The sequence below is a fragment of the Lithobates pipiens genome, unplaced genomic scaffold (assembly GCF_037356315.1).
Source record: "Lithobates pipiens isolate NorthernLeopardFrog02 unplaced genomic scaffold, aLitPip1_a1.2 Scaffold_10, whole genome shotgun sequence".
NCBI lineage: Eukaryota > Metazoa > Chordata > Amphibia > Anura > Ranidae > Lithobates > Lithobates pipiens.
In genome coordinates, this window is record NW_027507686.1 from 2105622 (window position 1) to 2127134 (window position 21513).

Here is a 21513-nt window from a genome sequence, read left to right on the forward strand (position 1 = left end):
CCCCCCCCCATCCTTCCTTGTGCTTAGAACAAAGATTCTAGAAAGGAAAAAAATGAAACATTTAATTTAACCACTTTCAGACCGGACCATTTTGCTGGTAAATGACCAGAGGTCTTTTTACACTTTGGCACTGCGCTGCTTTAACTGGTAATTGCGCGGTCATGCAATGTTGTACCCAAACAAAATTTGCGTCCTTTTCTTCCCACAAATAGAGCTTTCTTTTGATGGTATTTGATTGCCTCTGCGATTTTTATTTTTTGCGATATAAACGTAAAAAGACCGCAAATTTTGAAAAAAAATGATATTTTCTACTTTTTGTTATTAGAAAAATCCAATAAACTCAATTTTAGTCATACATTTAGGCCAAAATGTATTCAGCCACATGTCTTTGGTAAAAAAAAAGTCAATAATTGTATATTTATTGGTTTGCGCAAAAGTTGTCACATCTACAAACTAAGGTACGTTTTCTGGAATTTACGCAGCTTTTAGTTTACGACTGCCTATCTCATTTCTTGAGGTGCTAAAATGGCAGGGCAGTACAAAACCCCCCCAAATGACCCCATTTTGGAAAGTAGACCCCCTAAGGAAATTGATAAGAGGCATGTTGAGCCCATTGAATATTTTATTTTTTTGCCTCAAGCGATTGAATAATGACAAAAAAAAAAATTTTTTTTTTTTTTTACACAAAGTTGTCACTAAATGATATATTGCTCACACATGCTATGGGCGTATGTGAAATGACACCCCAAAATAAATTCTGCTGCTTCTCCTGAGTATGGGGATACCACATATGTGGGACTTTTTGGGAGCCTAGCCGCGTACGGGGCCCCGAAAACCAAGCACCGCCTTCAGGCTTTCTAAGGGCGTAAATTTTTGAGTTCACTTCTCACTACCTATTACAGTTTTGAAGGCCATAAAATGCCAAGATGGCACAAAACCCCCACAAATGACCCCATTTTAGAAAGTAGACACCCCAAGCTATTTGCTGAGAGGCATGTTGAGTTCATGGAATATTTTATATTTTGCCACAAGTTGCGGGAAAATTACAAACTTTTTTTTTTTTTTTTTTTTTTTAACAAAGTTGTCACTAAATGATATATTGCTCATGCATGCCATGGGCATATGTGAAATGACACCCCAAAATAAATTCTGCTGCTTCTCCTGAGTACGGGGATACCACATATGTGGGACTTTTTGGGAGCCTAGCCGCGTACGGGGCCCCGAAAACCAAGCACCGCCTTCAGGCTTTCTAAGGGCGTAATTTTTTGATTTCACTCCTCACTACCTATTACAGTTTTGAAGGCCATAAAATGCCAAGATGGCACAAAACCCCCACAAATGACCCCATTTTAGAAAGTAGACACCCCAAGCTATTTGCTGAGAGGCATGTTGAGTTCATGGAATATTTTATATTTTGCCACAAGTTGCGGGAAAATTACAAACTTTTTTTTTTTTTTTTTTTTTTCACAAAGTTGTCACTAAATGATATATTGCTCACGCATGCCATGGGCATATGTGAAATGACACCCCAAAATAAATTCTGCTGCTTCTCCTGAGTATGGGGATACCACATATGTGGGACTTTTTGGGAGCCTAGCCGCGTACGGGGCCCCGAAAACCAAGCACCGCCTTCAGGCTTTCTAAGGGCGTTACAGTTTTGAAGGCCATAAAATGCCAAGATGGCACAAACCCCCCCCAAATGACCCCATTTTGGAAAGTAGACACCCCTAAATTTAGGGGTACACTAGTGAGACTAGGTAATAAATGGCGGGTGCCCTGAAACTATAAAAAAATAACTAACCAACCAGCGTCACCTGTAACAGTTATATGGTGATCACTGGTGAAAGGGTTAACTAGGGGGCAATCAGGGGGCTTTATGCGGTAGTATATGGGGGTCCCTGGCGCTATAAAAAGCTGCAGCGAACCTAAATACCTACCTGCCTAACTAGCGTCACCTGTGACACTAATACAGCGATCAGAAAAACGATCGCTTATTAGGCTGGGTTCACACTGGAGCGATGTGGGAACGCCACGAATGCGCGGCGGGTTCCCGCATCGCATGCCTCCCGGCGGCAGTTCACACTGCCCTATGCGAACTGCTGGGAGTGTCAGTGAAATGTTACTGACACCCCCAGATCAGTTCGCATATCGCAGTGCGATCTGCAAACTCGGATCGCATGGTGTGAACACCCATGCGATCCGATTCTGCTGCGGGCCAAAAAAAGGGTCCCGTGCGAATTTGCGGCGGGTGCGGCGAATGGCTGAACTCGAATCGCACAGAGATCGGATGTGATTTGCACTGCAGTGCGGTGCGAATCACATCCGTTCTCATAAACCGCTGCAATGTGAACCCAGCCTTAGTGACACTGGCGACGGGGGGTGATCACGGGGTTAAACCTTTATTGGGGGGGTTAGGGGGGTACCTTAGAACTAAAGGGGGCTAACCCTAACTGCCCTAACAGTTATTAGTCACAAATGACACCCGCCGGGTGATCAGGGGGTTAAACCTTTATTAGGTAATAAATGGCGGGTGCCCTGAAACTATAAAAAAATAACTAACCAACCAGCGTCACCTGTAACAGTTATATGGTGATCACTGGTGAAATGGTTAACTAGGGGGCAATCAGGGGGCTTTATGCGGTAGTATATGGGGGTCCCTGGCGCTATAAAAAGCTGCGGCGAACCTAAATACCTACCTGCCTAACTAGCGTCACCTGTGACACTAATACGGCGATCAGAAAAATGATCGCTTATTAGGCTGGGTTCACACTGGAGCGATGCGGAAACGCCGCGAATCCGCGGCGGGTTCCCGCATCGCATGCCTCCCGGCGGCAGTTCACACTGCCCTATGCGAACTGCTGGGAGTGTCAGTGAAATGTTACTGACACCCCCAGATCAGTTCGCATATCGCAGTGCGATCTGCAAACTCGGATCGCATGGTGTGAACACCCATGCGATCCGATTCTGCTGCGGGCCAAAAAAAGGGTCCCGTGCGAATTTGCGGCGGGTGCGGCGGGTGTGGCGGGTGCGGCGGGTGCGGCGAATGGCTGAACTCGAATCGCACAGAGATCGGATGTGATTTGCACTGCAGTGCGGTGCGAATCACATTCGTTCTCATAAACCGCTGCAATGTGAACCCAGCCTTAGTGACACTGGCGACGGGGGGTGATCACGGGGTTAAACCTTTATTGGGGGGGTTAGGGGGGTACATTAGAACTAAAGGGGGCTAACTCTAACTGCCCTAACAGTTATTACAGTCACAAATGACACCAATGCAAAAAAAAAAAAAAAAAAAAAATGACATTGGTGTCACTGTGACTGGGGGGCAGGGGTAATTGGGGGGGTGATCGGGGGGTAAAGGGGGGGTGTGAGTGTGCCTGGCATGTTCTACTGTGTGTGTGAGTGTTGGTGCAACTTACTGATCCGCTCTCCTCCGTGTCGGAACGAAAAATACCGACACGGAGGAGAGAATACATCACTTCCTCTCCTGTGTTTACATTACAGGAGAGGAAGTGATGTCACCGGGGATTTCTATTCGTCGGGAGCGATCGCGAGGGGGTGGCCATGAATGAATGGCCGTCCCCTCGTCCGGGATCGCTCCCGTACGAATACCGACCGCCGCAGGCACCGGGCGGGGGCCCGATCGGGCCCCCGACCCGCGGGAGGCAAGGGACGTACATGTATGTCCTTATGCCTGCCCGTGCCATTGTACCAACGTACATCGGCGTGCGGCGGTCGGCAACTGGTTAAAAAGGAAATTGTTACCTTGTAGGACTTGGTTTAGACACAAATTATTATTATTCAGAATTTATATAACACCAACAGTTTTTGCAGTGCTTTACGACAACATGAGGGTAGACAGTACAGTTACAACACAAATACAGGGGGAATCAGAGGGCCCTGCTCCTTAGAGCTTACAATCTAACTCTGAGAGAGAGGATGGAGTGGCAGAGGATCAGCAGAGAAACTAGCAGATGTCACATGTGGTGAGCAGCCTGGGAGCAATATAGTGGGAAGGGAGCAGGGACCAGAGAGAGAGAGGAGGATCAGCAAACTAGAGGACCAGCAGAGCTGGGGGTTCACTATGGAGTGGGGGATCAGCAGAACTGGGGGTTACTACTGAGCGGGGGATCAGCAGAGCTTGGGGTTATTACTGAGTGGGGGATCAGCAAAGCTGGGGGTTATTACTGAGCGGAGGATCAGCAGAGCTTGAGGTTACTACTGAGTGGGGGATCAGCAGAGCTGGGGGTTATTACTGAGTGGAGGATCAGCAGAGCTGAGGGTTATTACTGAGTGGGGGATCAACAGAGCTGGGGTTCACTACTGAGTGAGGGATCAGCAGAGCTGGGGGTTACTACTGAGTGAGGGATCAGCAGAGCTGGGGGTTACTACTGAGTGAGGGATCAGCAGAGCTGGGGGTTACTACTGAGTGGGGGATCAGCAGAGCTGGGGGTTATTACTGAGTTGGGGATAAACAGAGCTGGGGTTCACTACTGAGTGAGGGATCAGCAGAGCTGGGGGTTATTACTGAGTGGGGGTTACTACTGAGTGGGGGATCAGCAAAGCTAGGGGTTATTACTGAGTGGGGATCAGCAGAGCTGGGGGTTACTACTGAGTGGGGGATCAGCAGAGCTGGGGGTTACTACTGAGTGGGGGATCAGCAGAGCTGGGGTTCACTACTGAGTGAGGGATCAGCAGAGCTGGGAGTTATTACTGAGTGGGGGTTACTACTGAGTGGGGGATCAGCAGAGCTGGGGGTTACTACTGAGTGGGGGATCAGCAGAGCAGGGGGTTATTACTGAGTGGGGGTTACTACTGAGTTGGGGATCAGCAGAGCTGGGGGTTACTACTGAGTGGGGGATCAGCAGAGCTGGGGGTTATTACTGAGTTGGGGTTACTACTGAGTGGGGGATCAGCAGAGCTGGGGGTTACCTATGAGTGGGGGGGATCAGCAGAGCTGGAGGTTACCTATGAGTGGGGGATCAGCAGAGCTGGGGGTTACTACTGAGTGGGGGATCAGCAGAGTTGGTGGTTATTACGGAGTGGGGGATCAGCAGAGCTGGGGGTTACTACTGAGTGGGAGATCAGCAGAGCTGGGGGGTTATTACTGAGTGGGGAATCAGCAAAGCTGGGGGTCACTACTGAGTGGGGGATCAGCAGAGCTGGGGGTCATTACTGAGTGGGGGATCAGCAGAGCTGGGGGTTACTACTGAGTGGGGGATCAGCAGAGCTGGGGGTTACTACTGAGTGGGGGATCAGCAGAGCTGGGGGTCATTACTGAGTGGGGGATCAGCAGAGCTGGGGGTTACTACTGAGTGGGGGATCAGCAGAGCTGGGGGGTTATTATTGAGTGGGGGATCTGCTGAACAGGGGTACTACTGAACTGGTGTTCTATTGGACCAGGTTAAAACAAATAAAAAATCAGCGCACTCACACGGGACATTTGACAAGTTTCATTAAAGCTTAAAAAACACCAAAAACAAGAATGTTGAAGCTTTAGGTGCTTCAATGTGTGAAGCAAAGTGTAAATGAGCCCTTAGCGGTAAGGAATATAATAGTGTCGAGTCCCCGCCTCCTGTCCCCGCCTCCAGTCCCCGCCTCCTGTCCCCGCCTCCTGTCCCCGCCTCCAGTCCCCGCCTCCTGTCCCCGCCTCCAGACCCCGCCTCCAGACCCCGCCTCCAGACCCCGCCTCCAGGCTGCCGATTGGACAGTGAAGGGTCGGGAACACACTAATAGGTTATGCTCTCTGCTCTCTCATTCTATCAGCATGTCCCCTGCTGGCGCATGCGCGGGCGGCGGTTCCTGATTGGCTCTTAGCTCAGTCTGAGAAGCGCTGTGCAGGGGAAGGCCGGTATGAATACAGACGCGGATACTTGTGTTATCTGGAATCACAGCTGCGTTGGGTCCATGTAAAGTAATGGGGGCTGTGATGAAGGGATTTTTGCTTTTCTACAAGTCAGGAGTTCAGCTAAGAATACAAAGATAGACGGGGGGAGGGGGAGGGGGCGGAGCACGACAACCCAAGAGCCGCTTTCTACACGAAAATACGTTCACATTGAAGATCAAAAAGAGGCGCTTAGAAAAGTGGAGCACCGACGCGTTCCGTGCTGGAGAACGCGCTTTGATTAATAGTACAAACAACCAGAAACCGAGAAAACAATTTCTCCACGTTTTATAAATGACCCCGGAGATGTTCACGTGGGGGGGGGGGGAGGGGGTGGAGGTCGGGGGTCACCTACCCACAGAGAGGTAACAGGGCGGCTCCCCCTGGTGGTCACTCCGTAGGTGAGGTCGGCGTTTCCTCGCTGGCGCTGACCACCGCTTTCTCCACAAGCAGCTCATTAAGAATTGATAGAAAGGCATTTGCCGGATCTGCCGCTCGTAACGATCGTTCATTAATTCCTAACCAATCAATACCTTCTTAATACAGTTTCTAGTGCTTGTGGGGGAGGGGAGGGGGGTGTGGGGGGAGGGGCTTCATCATACACAGGTACCCCCTCTTATTACGAATTCCTTCATTATAAGAGCTCCTCCAACAACGTCTCTAATGAAAGGGTTTTCTGATTTATTATACCGCGCATGCGGAGCAAAGCCGGCAGCGTCGCCTGCGACTCGGAGACAGAACCGCCTCGTCCACCTCGAGATGAATTCCAGGTTTGGTATATTTTATACATAGTTACATTGGTCCAGCTTGGATCAACTATATACACTATATTTCCAAAAGTATTGGGACACCTGCCTTCACATGACCTGTAATGACACCCCAGTTTTACTCTGGAGAGTTCAATATTGAGTTTGCCCTTTGCAGCTATAACAGCTTCAACTCTTCTGGGAAGGTCGTCCACAAGGTTTAGGAGGGTGTCTATGGGAATGTTTGACCATTCTTCCAGAAGAGCATTTGTGAGGTCAGGCACTGATGTTGGACGAGAAGGCCTGGCTCGCAGTCTCCGCTTGGGAACTCGTAAGCGATCGTCCTCTGTGGGTCGCTCGGGAGCGATCGTCCTCTGTGGGTCGCTCGGGAGCGATCGTCCTCTGCGGGTCGCTCGGAAGCGATCGTCCTCTGTGGGTCGGTTGGAAGCGATGGTCCTCTGTGGGTCGCTCAGGAATGATCGTCCTCTGTGGGTCGCTCGGGAGCGATCGTCCTCTGTGGGTCGCTCGGGAGCGATCGTCCTCTGTGGGTGGCTCAGGAATGATTGTCCTCTGTGGGTCGCTCGGAAGCGATCATCCTCTGTGGGTCGCTCAGGAATGATTGTCCTCTGTGGGTCGCTCGGAAGCGATCGTCCTCTGTGGGTCGCTCAGGAATGATCGTCCTCTGTGGGTCGGTTGGAAGCGATGGTCCTCTGTGGGTCGCTCAGGAATGATTGTCCTCTGTGGGTCGGTTGGAAGCGATGATCCTCTGTGGGTCGCTCGGAAGCGATCGTCCTCTGTGGGTCGCTCGGGAGCGATCGTCCTCTGTGGGTGGCTCAGGAATGATTGTCCTCTGTGGGTCGGTTGGAAGCGATGATCCTCTGTGGGTCGCTCGGAAGCGATCGTCCTCTGTGGGTCGCTCAGGAATGATCGTCCTCTGTGGGTCGGTTGGAAGCGATGATCCTCTGTGGGTCACTCGGAAGCGATCGTCCTCTGTGGGTCGCTCGGAAGCGATCGTCCTCTGTGGGTCGCTCAGGAATGATCGTCCTCTGTGGGTCGGTTGGAAGCGATGATCCTCTGTGGGTCACTCGGAAGCGATCGTCCTCTGTGGGTCGCTCGGAAGCGACCGTCCTCTGTGGGTCGGTTGGAAGCGATGGTCCTCTGTGGGTCGCTCAGGAATGATTGTCCTCTGTGGGTCGCTCGGAAGCGATCGTCCTCTGTGGGTCGCTCAGGAATGATTGTCCTCTGTGGGTCGCTCGGAAGCGATCGTCCTCTGTGGGTCGCTCAGGAATGATCGTCCTCTGTGGGTCGGTTGGAAGCGATGGTCCTCTGTGGGTCGCTCGGAAGCGATCGTCCTCTGTGGGTCGCTCGGAAGCGATCGTCCTCTGTGGGTCGCTCGGGAGCGATCGTCCTCTGTGGGTCGCTCGGAAGCGATCGTCCTCTGTGGGTCGGTTGGAAGCGATGGTCCTCTGTGGGTCGCTCGGAAGCGATGGTCCTCTGTGGGTCGCTCAGGAATGATCGTCCTCTGTGGGTGGCTCAGGAATGATTGTCCTCTGTGGGTCGCTCGGAAGCGATCGTCCTCTGTGGGTCGCTCAGGAATGATTGTCCTCTGTGGGTCGCTCGGAAGCGATCGTCCTCTGTGGGTCGCTCAGGAATGATCGTCCTCTGTGGGTCGCTCGGAAGCGATCGTCCTCTGTGGGTCGCTCGGGAGCGATCGTCCTCTGTGGGTCGCTCGGAAGCGATCGTCCTCTGTGGGTCGCTCGGGAGCGATCGTCCTCTGTGGGTCGCTCGGGAGCGATCGTCCTCTGTGGGTCGGTTGGAAGCGATGGTCCTCTGTGGGTCACTCGGGAGCGATCGTCCTCTGTGGGTCGCTCGGAAGCGATCGTCCTCTGTGGGTCGCTCAGGAATGATCGTCCTCTGTGGGTCGGTTGGAAGCGATGGTCCTCTGTGGGTCACTCGGGAGCGATCGTCCTCTGTGGGTCGCTCGGAAGCGATCGTCCTCTGCGGGCCGCTCGGGAGCGATCGTCCTCTGCGGGCCGCTCGGGAGCGATCGTCCTCTGTGGGTCGCTCAGGAATGATCGTCCTCTGTGGGTCGCTCAGGAATGATTGTCCTCTGTGGGTCGCTCGGGAGCGATCGTCCTCTGTGGGTCGCTCGGGAGCGATCGTCCTCTGTGGGTCGCTCGGGAGCGATCGTCCTCTGTGGGTCGCTCGGAAGCGATGGTCCTCTGTGGGTCGCTCGGGAGCGATCGTCCTCTGTGGGTCGCTCAGGAATGATCGTCCTCTGTGGGTCGCTCAGGAATGATCGTCCTCTGTGGGTCGCTCGGAAGCGATCGTCCTCTGTGGGTCGCTCGGAAGCGATCGTCCTCTGTGGGTCGCTCAGGAGCGATCGTCCTCTGTGGGTCGCTCGGGAGCGATCGTCCTCTGTGGGCCGCTCGGAAGCGATGGTCCTCTGTGGGTCGCTCGGAAGCGATGGTCCTCTGTGGGTTGCTCGGAAGCGATCGTCCTCTGTGGGTCGCTCGGGAGCGATGGTCCTCTGTGGGTCGCTCGGAAGCGATCGTCCTCTGTGGGTCGCTCGGAAGCGATGGTCCTCTGTGGGTCGCTCGGAAGTGATGGTCCTCTGTGGGTCGCTCGGAAGCGATCGTCCTCTGTGGGTCGCTCGGGAGCAATCGTCCTCTGTGGGTCGCTCGGGAGCGATTGTCCTCTGTGGGTCGCTCAGGAATGATCGTCCTCTGTGGGTCGCTCAGGAATGATTGTCCTCTGTGGGTCGCTCGGAAGCGATCGTCCTCTGTGGGTCGCTCAGGAATGATCGTCCTCTGTGGGTCGCTCGGAAGCGATCGTCCTCTGTGGGTCGCTCGGGAGCGATCGTCCTCTGTGGGTCGCTCGGGAGCGATCGTCCTCTGTGGGTCGGTTGGAAGCGATGGTCCTCTGTGGGTCACTCGGGAGCGATCGTCCTCTGTGGGTCGCTCGGAAGCGATCGTCCTCTGTGGGTCGCTCGGAAGCGATCGTCCTCTGTGGGTCGCTCAGGAATGATCGTCCTCTGTGGGTCGGTTGGAAGCGATTGTCCTCTGTGGGTCGCTCGGGAGCGATCGTCCTCTGTGGGTCGCTCGGAAGCGATCGTCCTCTGCGGGCCGCTCGGGAGCGATCGTCCTCTGCGGGCCGCTCGGGAGCGATCGTCCTCTGTGGGTCGCTCAGGAATGATCGTCCTCTGTAGGTCGCTCAGGAATGATTGTCCTCTGTGGGTCGCTCGGGAGCGATCGTCCTCTGTGGGTCGCTCGGGAGCGATCGTCCTCTGTGGGTCGCTCGGGAGCGATCGTCCTCTGTGGGTCGCTCGGGAAGCGATGGTCCTCTGTGGGTCGCTCGGGAGCGATCGTCCTCTGTGGGTCGCTCGGGAGCGATCGTCCTCTGTGGGTCGCTCGGGAGCGATCGTCCTCTGTGGGTCGCTCGGGAGCGATCGTCCTCTGTGGGTCGCTCAGGAATGATCGTCCTCTGTGGGTCGCTCAGGAATGATCGTCCTCTGTGGGTCGCTCGGAAGCGATCGTCCTCTGTGGGTTGCTCGGGAGCGATGGTCCTCTGTGGGTCGCTCGGAAGCGATCGTCCTCTGTGGGTCGCTCAGGAGCGATCGTCCTCTGTGGGTCGCTCAGGAGCGATCGTCCTCTGTGGGCCGCTCGGAAGCGATGGTCCTCTGTGGGTCGCTCGGAAGCGATGGTCCTCTGTGGGTCGCTCGGAAGCGATCGTCCTCTGTGGGTCGCTCGGGAGCGATCGTCCTCTGTGGGTCGCTCGGGAGCGATTGTCCTCTGTGGGTCGCTCGGAAGCGATCGTCCTCTGTGGGTCGCTCGGAAGCGATGGTCCTCTGTGGGTCGCTCGGAAGCGATCGTCCTCTGTGGGTCGCTCGGAAGCGATCGTCCTCTGTGGGTCGCTCGGAAGCGATCGTCCTCTGTGGGTCGCTCGGGAGCGATTGTCCTCTGTGTGTCGCTCGGAAGTGATGGTCCTCTGCGGGTCGCTCGGAAGCGATCGTCCTCTGTGTGTCGCTCGGGAGCGATCGTCCTCTGTGGGTCGCTCGGGAGCGATTGTCCTCTGTGGGTCGCTCGGAAGCGATCGTCCTCTGTGGGTCGCTCGGAAGCGATGGTCCTCTGTGGGTCGCTCGGAAGCGATCGTCCTCTGTGGGTCGCTCGGAAGCGATCGTCCTCTGTGGGTCGCTCGGAAGCGATCGTCCTCTGTGGGTCGCTCGGGAGCGATTGTCCTCTGTGTGTCGCTCGGAAGTGATGGTCCTCTGCGGGTCGCTCGGAAGCGATCGTCCTCTGTGTGTCGCTCGGAAGTGATGGTCCTCTGCGGGTCGCTCGGAAGCGGTCGTCCTCTGTGGGCCGCTCGGAAGTGATGGTCCTCTGCGGGTCGCTCGGAAGCGATCGTCCTCTGTGGGCCGCTCGGAAGCGGTCGTCCTCTGTGGGCCGCTCGGAAGTGATGGTCCTCTGCGGGTCGCTCGGAAGCGATCGTCCTCTGTGGGCCGCTCGGAAGCGGTCGTCCTCTGTGGGTCGCTCGGAAGCGATGGTCCTCTGTGGGTCACTCGGAAGCGATCGTCCTCTGTGGGTCGCTCGGAAGCGATGGTCCTCTGTGGGTCACTCGGAAGCGGTCGTCCTCTGTGGGTCGCTCGGAAGCGATGGTCCTCTGTGGGTCGCTCGGAAGCGATCGTCCTCTGTGTGTCGCTCGGAAGTGATGGTCCTCTGCGGGTCGCTCGGAAGCGATTGTCCTCTGTGGGTCGCTCGGAAGCGATGGTCCTCTGTGGGTCGCTCGGAAGCGATTGTCCTCTGTGGGTCGCTCGGAAGCGATGGTCCTCTGTGGGTCGCTCGGAAGCGATCGTCCTCTGTGTGTCGCTCGGAAGTGATGGTCCTCTGCGGGTCGCTCGGAAGCGATCGTCCTCTGTGGGCCGCTCGGAAGCGGTCGTCCTCTGTGGGCCGCTCGGAAGTGATGGTCCTCTGCGGGTCGCTCGGAAGCGATCGTCCTCTGTGGGCCGCTCGGAAGCGGTCGTCCTCTGTGGGTCGCTCGGAAGCGATGGTCCTCTGTGGGTCACTCGGAAGCGATGGTCCTCTGTGGGTCACTCGGAAGCGATCGTCCTCTGTGGGCCGCTCGGAAGCGATCGTCCTCTGTGGGTCACTCGGAAGCGATCGTCCTCTGTGGGTCGCTCGGGAGCGATCGTCCTCTGTGGGTCGCTCGGGAGCGATCGTCCTCTGTGGGTCGCTCGGAAGCGATCGTCCTCTGTGGGTCGCTCGGGAGCGATCGTCCTCTGTGGGTCGCTCGGGAGCGATCGTCCTCTGTGGGTCGCTCGGGAGCGATCGTCCTCTGTGGGTCGCTCCGAAGCGATCGTCCTCTGTGGGTCGCTCGGAAGCGATCGTCCTTTGCGGGTCGCTCGGAAGCGATCGTCCTCTGTGGGTCGCTCGGGAGCGATTGTCCTCTGTGGGTCGCTCGGGAGCGATTGTCCTCTGTGGGTCGCTCGGGAGCGATTGTCCTCTGTGGGTCGCTCGGGAGCGATCGTCCTCTGTGGGTCGCTCGGGAGCGATCGTCCTCTGTGGGTCACTCGGAAGCGATCGTCCTCTGTGGGTCGCTCGGGAGCGATCGTCCTCTGCGGGCCGCTCGGAAGCGATCGTCCTCTGTGGGTCGCTCGGAAGCGATCGTCCTCTGTGGGTCGCTCGGGAGCGATCGTCCTCTGTGGGTCGCTCGGGAGCGATCGTCCTCTGCGGGCCGCTCGGAAGCGATCGTCCTCTGTGGGTCGCTCGGGAGCGATCGTCCTCTGTGGGTCGCTCGGTACCGCACACATATTCGGCGTTCACCTGGACGCAGATTTCTGATGCGGTCTCCCGGGCGCCGGTTGTCCTGCGGCTCTCATTACCTGATGGATTCCATGATAACGGACGTCACACCGGCCCGGCACATCGGTGGTCGGTCACGTGGCGAATGTCTCGTGTCGCCTTCTGTTGCCGAAGGACTAACAATCCGGTGTAATCGGTAATATTATACACCCCTCCCCCCTCCCCCCCCCCGTACAGAATAGCAGACGGCTGCTGTTGTTTCCGATGTAATGAAATCCGTATTTTATTATTTCTAGTTGAGATATCAAGAAAAACAAATGATGGGAATTTTCCAGGAGTCGTTTTTTCTCTCCCTCGCGGTTTTTTTCTCGGCGCGGTTGGGGGGGGGTTTGTCGCTCTAATCAGCCGGCCCATCATTCGGCGCCGATAATTAATTTACTCGCCAGGAAATCTGGACATGTTTTTGAAGCTCATAACAAGTGAGGCTTGGATTGCGCCTCGTTGTTTGGTGCCACCCGTAGGATCAATGCCAGGGAACACTTTGTATTATTGCCCGCAGACTCCCACTGATTCCTCCACAGCCGGGGGGGGGAGGGGGGAGGGGTGCCGGACGAACTGCCTCTGCGCAGCATCAGATGCCCCCCCCCCCCCCCGTCCGACACGCTGATTAGAAATGTGCTTTATATATTATACATGGCTCTCTGGGAATATTACAGATCTTATGCTGTGGGGGGTTTGGCATGCGCGTCCTTTCCTCGCCGTTCGCTCGGAATGAATCAGTCGTTAGTAAACCATGCGAAGCGCGCCGAGCTGCAAATTTCTGGCAGTCATGTAAGTCGCCAGGAGCGAGATGATTGGCTGCTAGAGGGGGGGGGGGGGGCTTCTGGCCTCAGTACTTTGCGAGATACTAACTTGGAACAAGAACACCAAAACTTTCCCGCAACAATGACGGCGAATCAGAACTATAGTCCGGTAACTTGTGCTCTCAGTTTTTTTTTTTTTTTTTTTTTTTAAAGTGGTTGTAAACCTCAGACATGCAATCTGAACAAATCATATCCCTCTATCGTGTGTACTTGTCTCAGTCCACAGCATATTTCTGTCTGCTGCCTCCTTCCTATTCACGAGTCACTTCTGACAAGTCTTCTCTGACACCAAGAGATAAAAGGTGACAGGGGAGGGAGCTCCAGCACACAGCCTGTGATTGACAGCCTCGGCTCTGTTCCTGTGCGCTTTGTTGTCTCTTCCCTCCAATCAGCTCCCAGAACTCTCCTCACTGAGCTCTGCAGAGTGTAACTTCGGCTCTCTGCCCCCCTTCTTTTTTTCTAATGCCCCGTACACACGGATCAGACATTCCGACCACAAAATCCGTGGGATTTTTTTTTTCGACGGATTTTGTCGCATACACACAATCGGTCAAAGTTGTCAAAAAATCCGATCGTTCGGAACGAGGTGACATTCGTTGCGTACGACGGGACTACGTTCAGGCTAGTAGCCAATAGCTTGGGTCTTATAATTTGATCTGAGCATGCGTGGCACTTTGTCCAATCGGAATTCTCTACGAACGATCGGACAAGGTCCGATCAGATTTTTTTGGCGGAAAATTTGAGATCCTGCTCTCAATTTTTTTTTCCGTCAGAATTTCCGACGGAAAAAAGTCCGATGGAGCCCACACACACACACGATGGGATTTTCCGACAATATAATCCGATCGGACCTTTTCCGTCGGAATTTCCGACCGTGTGTACAGGGCAATACAGCTCAGACAACCTTTATAAATTCCGGACTTGTAGAGAAGAGAAGACTGCAGATAACTTATGTAGGGGGATTTGTTTAACCCCTTCAATACCGGGCACATTTACCCCACCTTGTCCAGGCCATTTTTTATCTTTCAGCACTGTCGCTCTTTGAATGACAATTGCGCGGTCGTGCAGCAATGGACCCAAATTATTTTTTTTAATCTATTTCTTCACACAAACAGAGCTTTCTTTTGGTGGTATGTAATCACTGCTGGGATTTTTATTTATTACTAAAATAAAGAAAAAATACCAAAAATGTATTAAAGTAATTTTTCTCCTCCACTGACGTGCGCTGATGAGGCTGCACTGATGGGCACTGATAGGCTGCACTGATGAGGTGGCACTTATGAGGAGGCACTAATATGCCACACTGATGGGTACTGATAGATGACACTGATATGCAGCACTATTGAGCACTGATAGGTGTCACTGGTGGGCAATGATGGGCACTGATAGGTGGCAGTGGTGGGCACTGATAGGTGGCAGTGGTGGGCACTGATAGGTGGCAGTGGTGGGCACTGATAGGTGGCACGGATAGGCAGCACTGATGAGCAGGCACTGATGGGCATTGATAGACACTGACTGGTATCACTTATGGGCACTGCTGGGGCTTTCCTTTAATCAGGGCACTGATGATCAACACAATGGGGGCGGGATATTACATGTAGATTAATGAAGGCTTCACCTCCCTCTTATTCTAAGACATCGGCAAGTAGGGGGCGTGACACATCATGTGGCCGGCAGAAATCCACCCCCTACGCCATGTTATTTTCACAAATTAATAAAGATTTGATTTCAAATATATATTTGTATGACAATTGAAAACTGATTATTGATATTTACTTATTTTTACTTTATTTGTATTCCTAAGGCTGTTTGTTTGGGGGGAGAGCTGGGTCATGTGATTTGAACTTAAAAATATTTTTTTTTAATTAAAATAATTACGGCGTCATCATCCCCCTACAGAAATAGACGGGGGATGGAAATTACACGGCGTGTTTAGTATCCGTTTAAGTTTTTTAATTGCTGTACTACAAACATATTGAAGGAAGTGATCTGTATGACATGTATGATCTGTGTGATATGTATGATCTGTATGATATCTATGATATGTGTGACATGTATGATATCTGTGATATGTATGATCTGTGTGATCTGTGTGATCTGTATGATATCTATGATATGTGTGACATGTATGATATCTGTGATATGTATGATCTGTGTGATCTGTATGATATCTATGATATGTGTGACATGTATGATATCTGTGATATGTATGATCTGTGTGATCTGTGTGATATGTGTGATATGTGTGATCTGTATGATACAGATCATATATATCATATAGATCACACATGTCACACATGTCACACATGTCACAGATATCAAACAGATCATACATGTCACACAGATCATACAGATCATATAGATATACAGATCATACAGATATCATAGATATCATACATGATATCTATATGATCTGTATGATATCTATGAGATCTGTATGATCTGTATGATCTGTGTGACATGTATGATCTGTGTGACATGTATGATCTGTGTGATCTATGATATCTATGATATCTATATGATATGTATGATCTGTATGATCTGTATGATATGTGTGACATGTATGATCTGTGTGATCTATGATATCTATGATATCTATATGATATGTATGATCTGTATGATCTGTATGATCTGTGTGACATGTATGATCTGTGTGACATGTATGATCTGTGTGATCTATGATATCTATGATATCTATATGATATGTATATCTATGAGATCTGTATGATCTGTATGATCTGTGTGACATGTATGATCTGTGTGACATGTATGATCTATGATATCTATATATGTATGATCTGTATGATATGTGTGATCTGTATGATCTGTGTGACATGTATGATCTGTGTGACATATATGATCTGTGTGACATGTATGATCTGTGTGATCTATGATATCTATGATATCTATATGATATGTATGATCTGTATGATATGTGTGATCTGTGTGATATGTGTGATCTGTGTGACATGTATGACATGTATGATCTGTATGACATGTAAGACATGTATGATCTGTAAGACATGTAAGACATATGTGATCTGTGTGATATGTATGATATGTGTGATATGTATGATCTGTAAGATATGTGTGATCTGTATGATCTGTATGATATGTAAGATATGTGTGATCTGTATGATCTGTATGATATGTAAGATATGTGTGATCTGTATGATCTGTATGATATGTAAGATATGTAAGATATGTATGATATATGTGATCTGTATGATATGTAAGATATGTGTGATATGTATGATATATGTGATCTGTATGATCTGTGTGATATGTAAGATATGTGTGATCTGTATGATCTGTATGATATGTAAGATATGTGTGATCTGTATGATATGTAAGATATGTGTGATATGTATGATATATGTGATCTGTATGATCTGTGTGATATGTGTGATCTGTATGATCCATAACACAAGAGTGTGAACTGGTTTAATTTACCATCTTAAAGGAAATACACAGCGGTGGTTTTGTATATCATTTCTTTGAATAATATAATCGTACTGCAACAAAAAAATGTAAATTGTATTTTTTAGTGCAAGTCCAGCCAGAGGCATTTGTTTCAGTTCATTATGGTGGGAAAGGAAAAGAAATGTAAGATTTTTGCCTCTATTAGGGGCTCAGATTGAGAGACTCGTCCCACTGGGGTCATAACAGTTTGACTCATAAAATCTATAGTCAGGGGGCGCAGAGAGCAATAAAAAGCTGACAGGGGTTCCAACCTGCTGCTATCTAAGTAAAAAAGCGAATTTATTTCTGTCTGCATTGCTGTTTCCCCTCAATTCCAGTAAAATTGTTGTCATCAGGACAGTAAATTCGGGGAAATCTCTCTAACAGCCCCAATAAAACCAGACAGGGCTTCCAATTCTCACTCAACTCCACCAAACCTAAAGGAAAGCTTGGGCCAAACATAGATAAATACCGTATTTAAAACTGGCATATGAACATTTTTTTTTTGTAATTTTTTTTTTTAGGTGGGGTTTTGGTCATTTTTTAAATTTTATCTGTCATGCTAAAAAAAAAAAAATAAAAAAAAAAAAAGAGTTGTTTAACCACTTACTTATGAGCACATATACCCCCTTCCTGCCCAGGCCAATTGCAGCTTTCAGTGCGGTCACTCTTTGAATGACATCACTGTCAACCATATGACATTTTTTATCATTTATTTTTCAGCGGGGGTTTTTTATTTTTTGCTAAACAAAGAAAAAGGCCGAAAATGTAGAAAAAAAAAACAGTTTTCATAGTTTGGCGTACAATTTTGCAAAGAGGTAAATTTTCTCCTTCATTGGTGGGCACTGATGAGGCTGCACTGATGGGCACTGATAGGCTGCACTGGTGGGCACAGATAAGGCAGCACTGATAGGTGGCACTAATGGGCACTGATGAGGTGGCACTGGTGAGCACTGATCAGAAGGCACAGAGGAGACTGCACTGGTAGGTGGCACTGATAGGTGGAACAGATAATGAGGCACTGGTGGGCACTGATTGGCAGCACTGGTGGGCACTGATAGGTGACACTGAGGGGCACTGAGAGGCGGCGCTGATAGGCGTCACTGATCGATGGCACAGATAGGTTGAACTGATAATGAGGCACTGGTTAGCAGTACTGATGGGCACTGGTAGGTGGAACTGGTGGGCACTGGCTAGCAGCACTTTTGTTTAGTGTGTGGGAACGATGTCCCTGTTACAGAAGCTGGCAATCGGCTTTTTTTTTTCTTCTCCTCACGCTGTCAGCATGAGGGAAATAAAAGCAGATTACTGGCTTCTGTTTACATCATTTAAAGGACCGGGATCGTGATCAGCCGAGTCCCAAGGACTCGTGATCACAGAGCGTGCCGCCTGCGGCCCCGCGAGTGCGTACAGGAGGTGTAGGCAACCTCGGCCCTCCAGCTGTGGTGAAACTACAAATCCCATCATGCCTCTGCCTCTAGGAGTCATGCCTGTGGTTGTTGGGGTCTTGCAATGCCTCATGGGACTTGTAGTTTCACCACAGCTGGAGGCCCGAGGTTGCCTACCCCTGACGTACATGGACGCCCTCCCGGGGTTCTAAGCCCACACTGTAGCTGTAGCTGTAGCCGTCTTTCAGCTATAGCGTGGGCATGGAATGATTATAGAGATTAGTAAGAGTTTAGTAACTCAATCTGGGATTTTCACAGGCAATGTAATGAGCCAGAACAATGACACCAAATCCCCCCCCCCACCCTTGTTTCTGGTGAACCTTGAACTCCTTGCTCCTCCCATGCACGTCCTGATTTAAGCCATGTCCCTGCACTTCCAGATTATTGTGCTCTCTCCAGCTGATATCTTGCTCCTTTGTGTACCTGCAGCTGTCCGTATCTCCGTATCTCCGCCACCATTCATTACCGAACTTTGGCTTGCTCCTCAACCTGAAACTCTTCATTATTGACTTTCTGCTTGTTCCTTGACTACGCTTCTGTTTGATCCCAACCTGCGAACCACTTGTTACCAACCTTTGGCTTGTTCCACAACTATGTCTCCGCTCGACCCCAACCTGCAACCATTCATTATTGGCCTTTGGCTTGTTCCTCAACTACGCTTCTGCTTGATCCCAGCCTGCAACCAATTGTTGCTGACCTTTGGCTTGTTCCACAACTATGTCTCCGCTTGATCCCAACCTGCAACCATTCATTATTGACCTTTGGCTTGTTTCCTCAACTACGCTTCTGCTTGATCCCAACCTGCAACCAATTGTTACTGACCTTTGGCTTGTTTCCTGACTATGCTTCTGCTTGACCCCTACCTGCTATATTTGATACTAGACTCCAGCTTGCTCATCTCCTGGTGGGGTGACCCAGAGGACCACAATCTGGTACTAACATGCAGCAAAACCCATCTCCACCATCAGGAGCTCTGGCGGACACCGGTTAGACCCTGCACATCCGGTGAGCCGGTGTCATCCGCCAAGGTGTAAAACAAAAAAGAAGAAACACTGCGCTATCCAAACAAAGCAGCTAACGCGCTAAACATGGAAATTTTAGCTCAAAACTAGTAGGAATCGTAAAGTGTAGTGCTAAATAATTATGCGTGAATCTGTGCACACATTAAACTTGTGACAAAAAAAGTACAAATGATTCCAGTTTTCCAATACTTCAAAAACAGCGCACTCCAATATTACTGTATTGGTGCCTATTTCTATATATGCAACAGTAAAATAACCAAACACATGAATGAAGAAAAAAGAAATATTCCTGAAAAATTTGTGAAAAATAAAGTCCCAAGTGTGAAATGAGGATTCTGAAGAAATAATCCAAGAATAATTCTGCAGAAATATCACCCAGGTGCCGACACCACCACTTTTTTTTTTCAGGCAACATAAAAAGACTTTATTTATCAGTTTTGGAACAATCTCTCTCACACGCCGACCACCTTCTGATATCATCGCATTTCCTTCAGCCACCGCTGTGGCCTCTTGTCAGTAATCCGGCGCGGTCCAATGTTTTTCAGTGGTGGATCCGTTATATTTAGGGCAATCGTCTGTACAGACCTGACCATCTTCCTCCCACAAGGGGGCGCAATATATACCCCCCCCCCCACACACACACACACTCACACACACACACACACACACACACACACACACACACTACCCCATCATTAACAAAAACACAGCAAAACAAGAACATAAAAAGGGGTTAAGAACAGAAAACAGATGCAGGGCGGTGATTGGGGGATCTTTAGCGCCGTCTCCTGTCTGTACTTCTGCTCCTCCTCCGCCCCACTTCATCTCTTTCCCTTTGGTGGTCCACGAACAAATCCCCAATCCACGCTGACCGGCTGCCCCATGAGGTCCTGACCCGTTCAATCCTTCCATAGCAGCCAGAGCCTCCTTGTAAGTCTCGTATTCCACCAATGCGTAACCCTTCAGATATCCCGTCCTGCGGTCCAGATTCAGGTGAACGTTTTTGATCTCTCCGAAATCAGCGATCTTATCGTGGATGTCCTCTTCTGTGGCCTCCTCGTGGACACCGGTGATGAACAGGATCCAACCCACCACAGATCTCTGAGGGCAGGGATCGTCTCCGTCGTAGTCCTTCTCGGACGCGGGCCCGGGACCCCTCCTCTGCACCGAATCCTCGTCTCTTCCTCTTCTTGGCCTTCTCCTTCAGCTTGTGAATACTTTCATCACCGTCCTCATCCATGGCGAAATCCTCCCCGCCGGCCTCGTGTAAATCCAGAACATCCGCCATGATCGCTGAGCGCTCTCCACGGAAACCAACGGGCTACAGAACACAAGAATCACTTCCGATACCACCACCTTAGCAAGACGTAGGCTTACCGGACGGTGTTGACCCAAGTGAACATATGTTCAAAGGGTCATATGTGCTTATCACTCTGGTTGTGGGGGACACGCTTCCCAGATTCTCTCACTATGGAGCTTGCCTTCCTCCAACTCCTAAATATGTTTGATCTTTGCCACTTAAAAGAGATCTCCGACACCAACCGAAGTCCACATATGGGGGTGAAAAAAATATGGCCAAAATAGCGTGATACCGCTTAAAAAGAAAATGTATTAAAAATGGTAACGAACTTACATTTATGTAGTTACTCAAGCGCTTATCAATAAAATGTGGGCAGTAATGGAGTCCTCCCAACGCGTTTCGTCCACTAGGACTTCATCTGGGGTAGATGCAGGTCATCCGCCAAGGTGACCTGCTTGTATACATGTACTACTGGTCAGTGGGAGCCTCTCTGCTGCTATGGCTGCTGGTCTCGGAGCCTGACCCCTGAATGTGACAGTATGATGGACATTTTTTTAGGCTGTGTCTTTTGACCAAGTCAGTCACGGAATTTGTGATATCACTTAACCATATCTGATGTCCCCCTTGAGCGAAACTACTGCTGTACTATTGATCTTCACGAATGTCCCTGCCTCAAGCGATGGTCCTCATTGTGTAGCCTGCGCTGATTCGGGGGGAGATTTGTCTCCGCTTCCCATTGAACGTCATTCCCTCCTTGATGTCTGGATGTCAGGTTTCAATAGTCAGGCGTGACCGTAGAACCATTACATCCTCTGTGAAGCTCCAGGTTTGCAGATGAGGATTTCTTTCATCTCGTAGACACGTGCCTCTCTGCTTTCCCATTAATTTTACACTTAAAACTCGCCTAGCGCGTGTCCCCAATCAAGCGAATCCTTTTCCAGGTCTTTTCCTCCCATCCGAGTCCTTCCTGGCTCCCAGAAGTAGCCGGAG

At 50.9% G+C, this 21513-nt stretch overlaps 2 protein-coding genes across 2 annotated transcripts in view; one reads left to right on the plus strand and one right to left on the minus strand.

Annotated features, from left to right (window-relative positions):
* LOC143926997 (serine/threonine-protein kinase Nek11-like) overlaps positions 1-21513 on the plus strand; it is a 351940-nt gene that overhangs the window by 59986 nt on the left and 270441 nt on the right. The window lies entirely within an intron of this gene.
* RBM8A (RNA binding motif protein 8A) lies at positions 19892-20565 on the minus strand. The gene is given in 4 exon segments (XM_077451000.1): positions 19892-20046; positions 20048-20119; positions 20121-20354; positions 20356-20565. Coding segments are annotated over 4 exon segments (510 nt in total). The 5' UTR covers positions 20512-20565; the 3' UTR covers positions 19892-19998.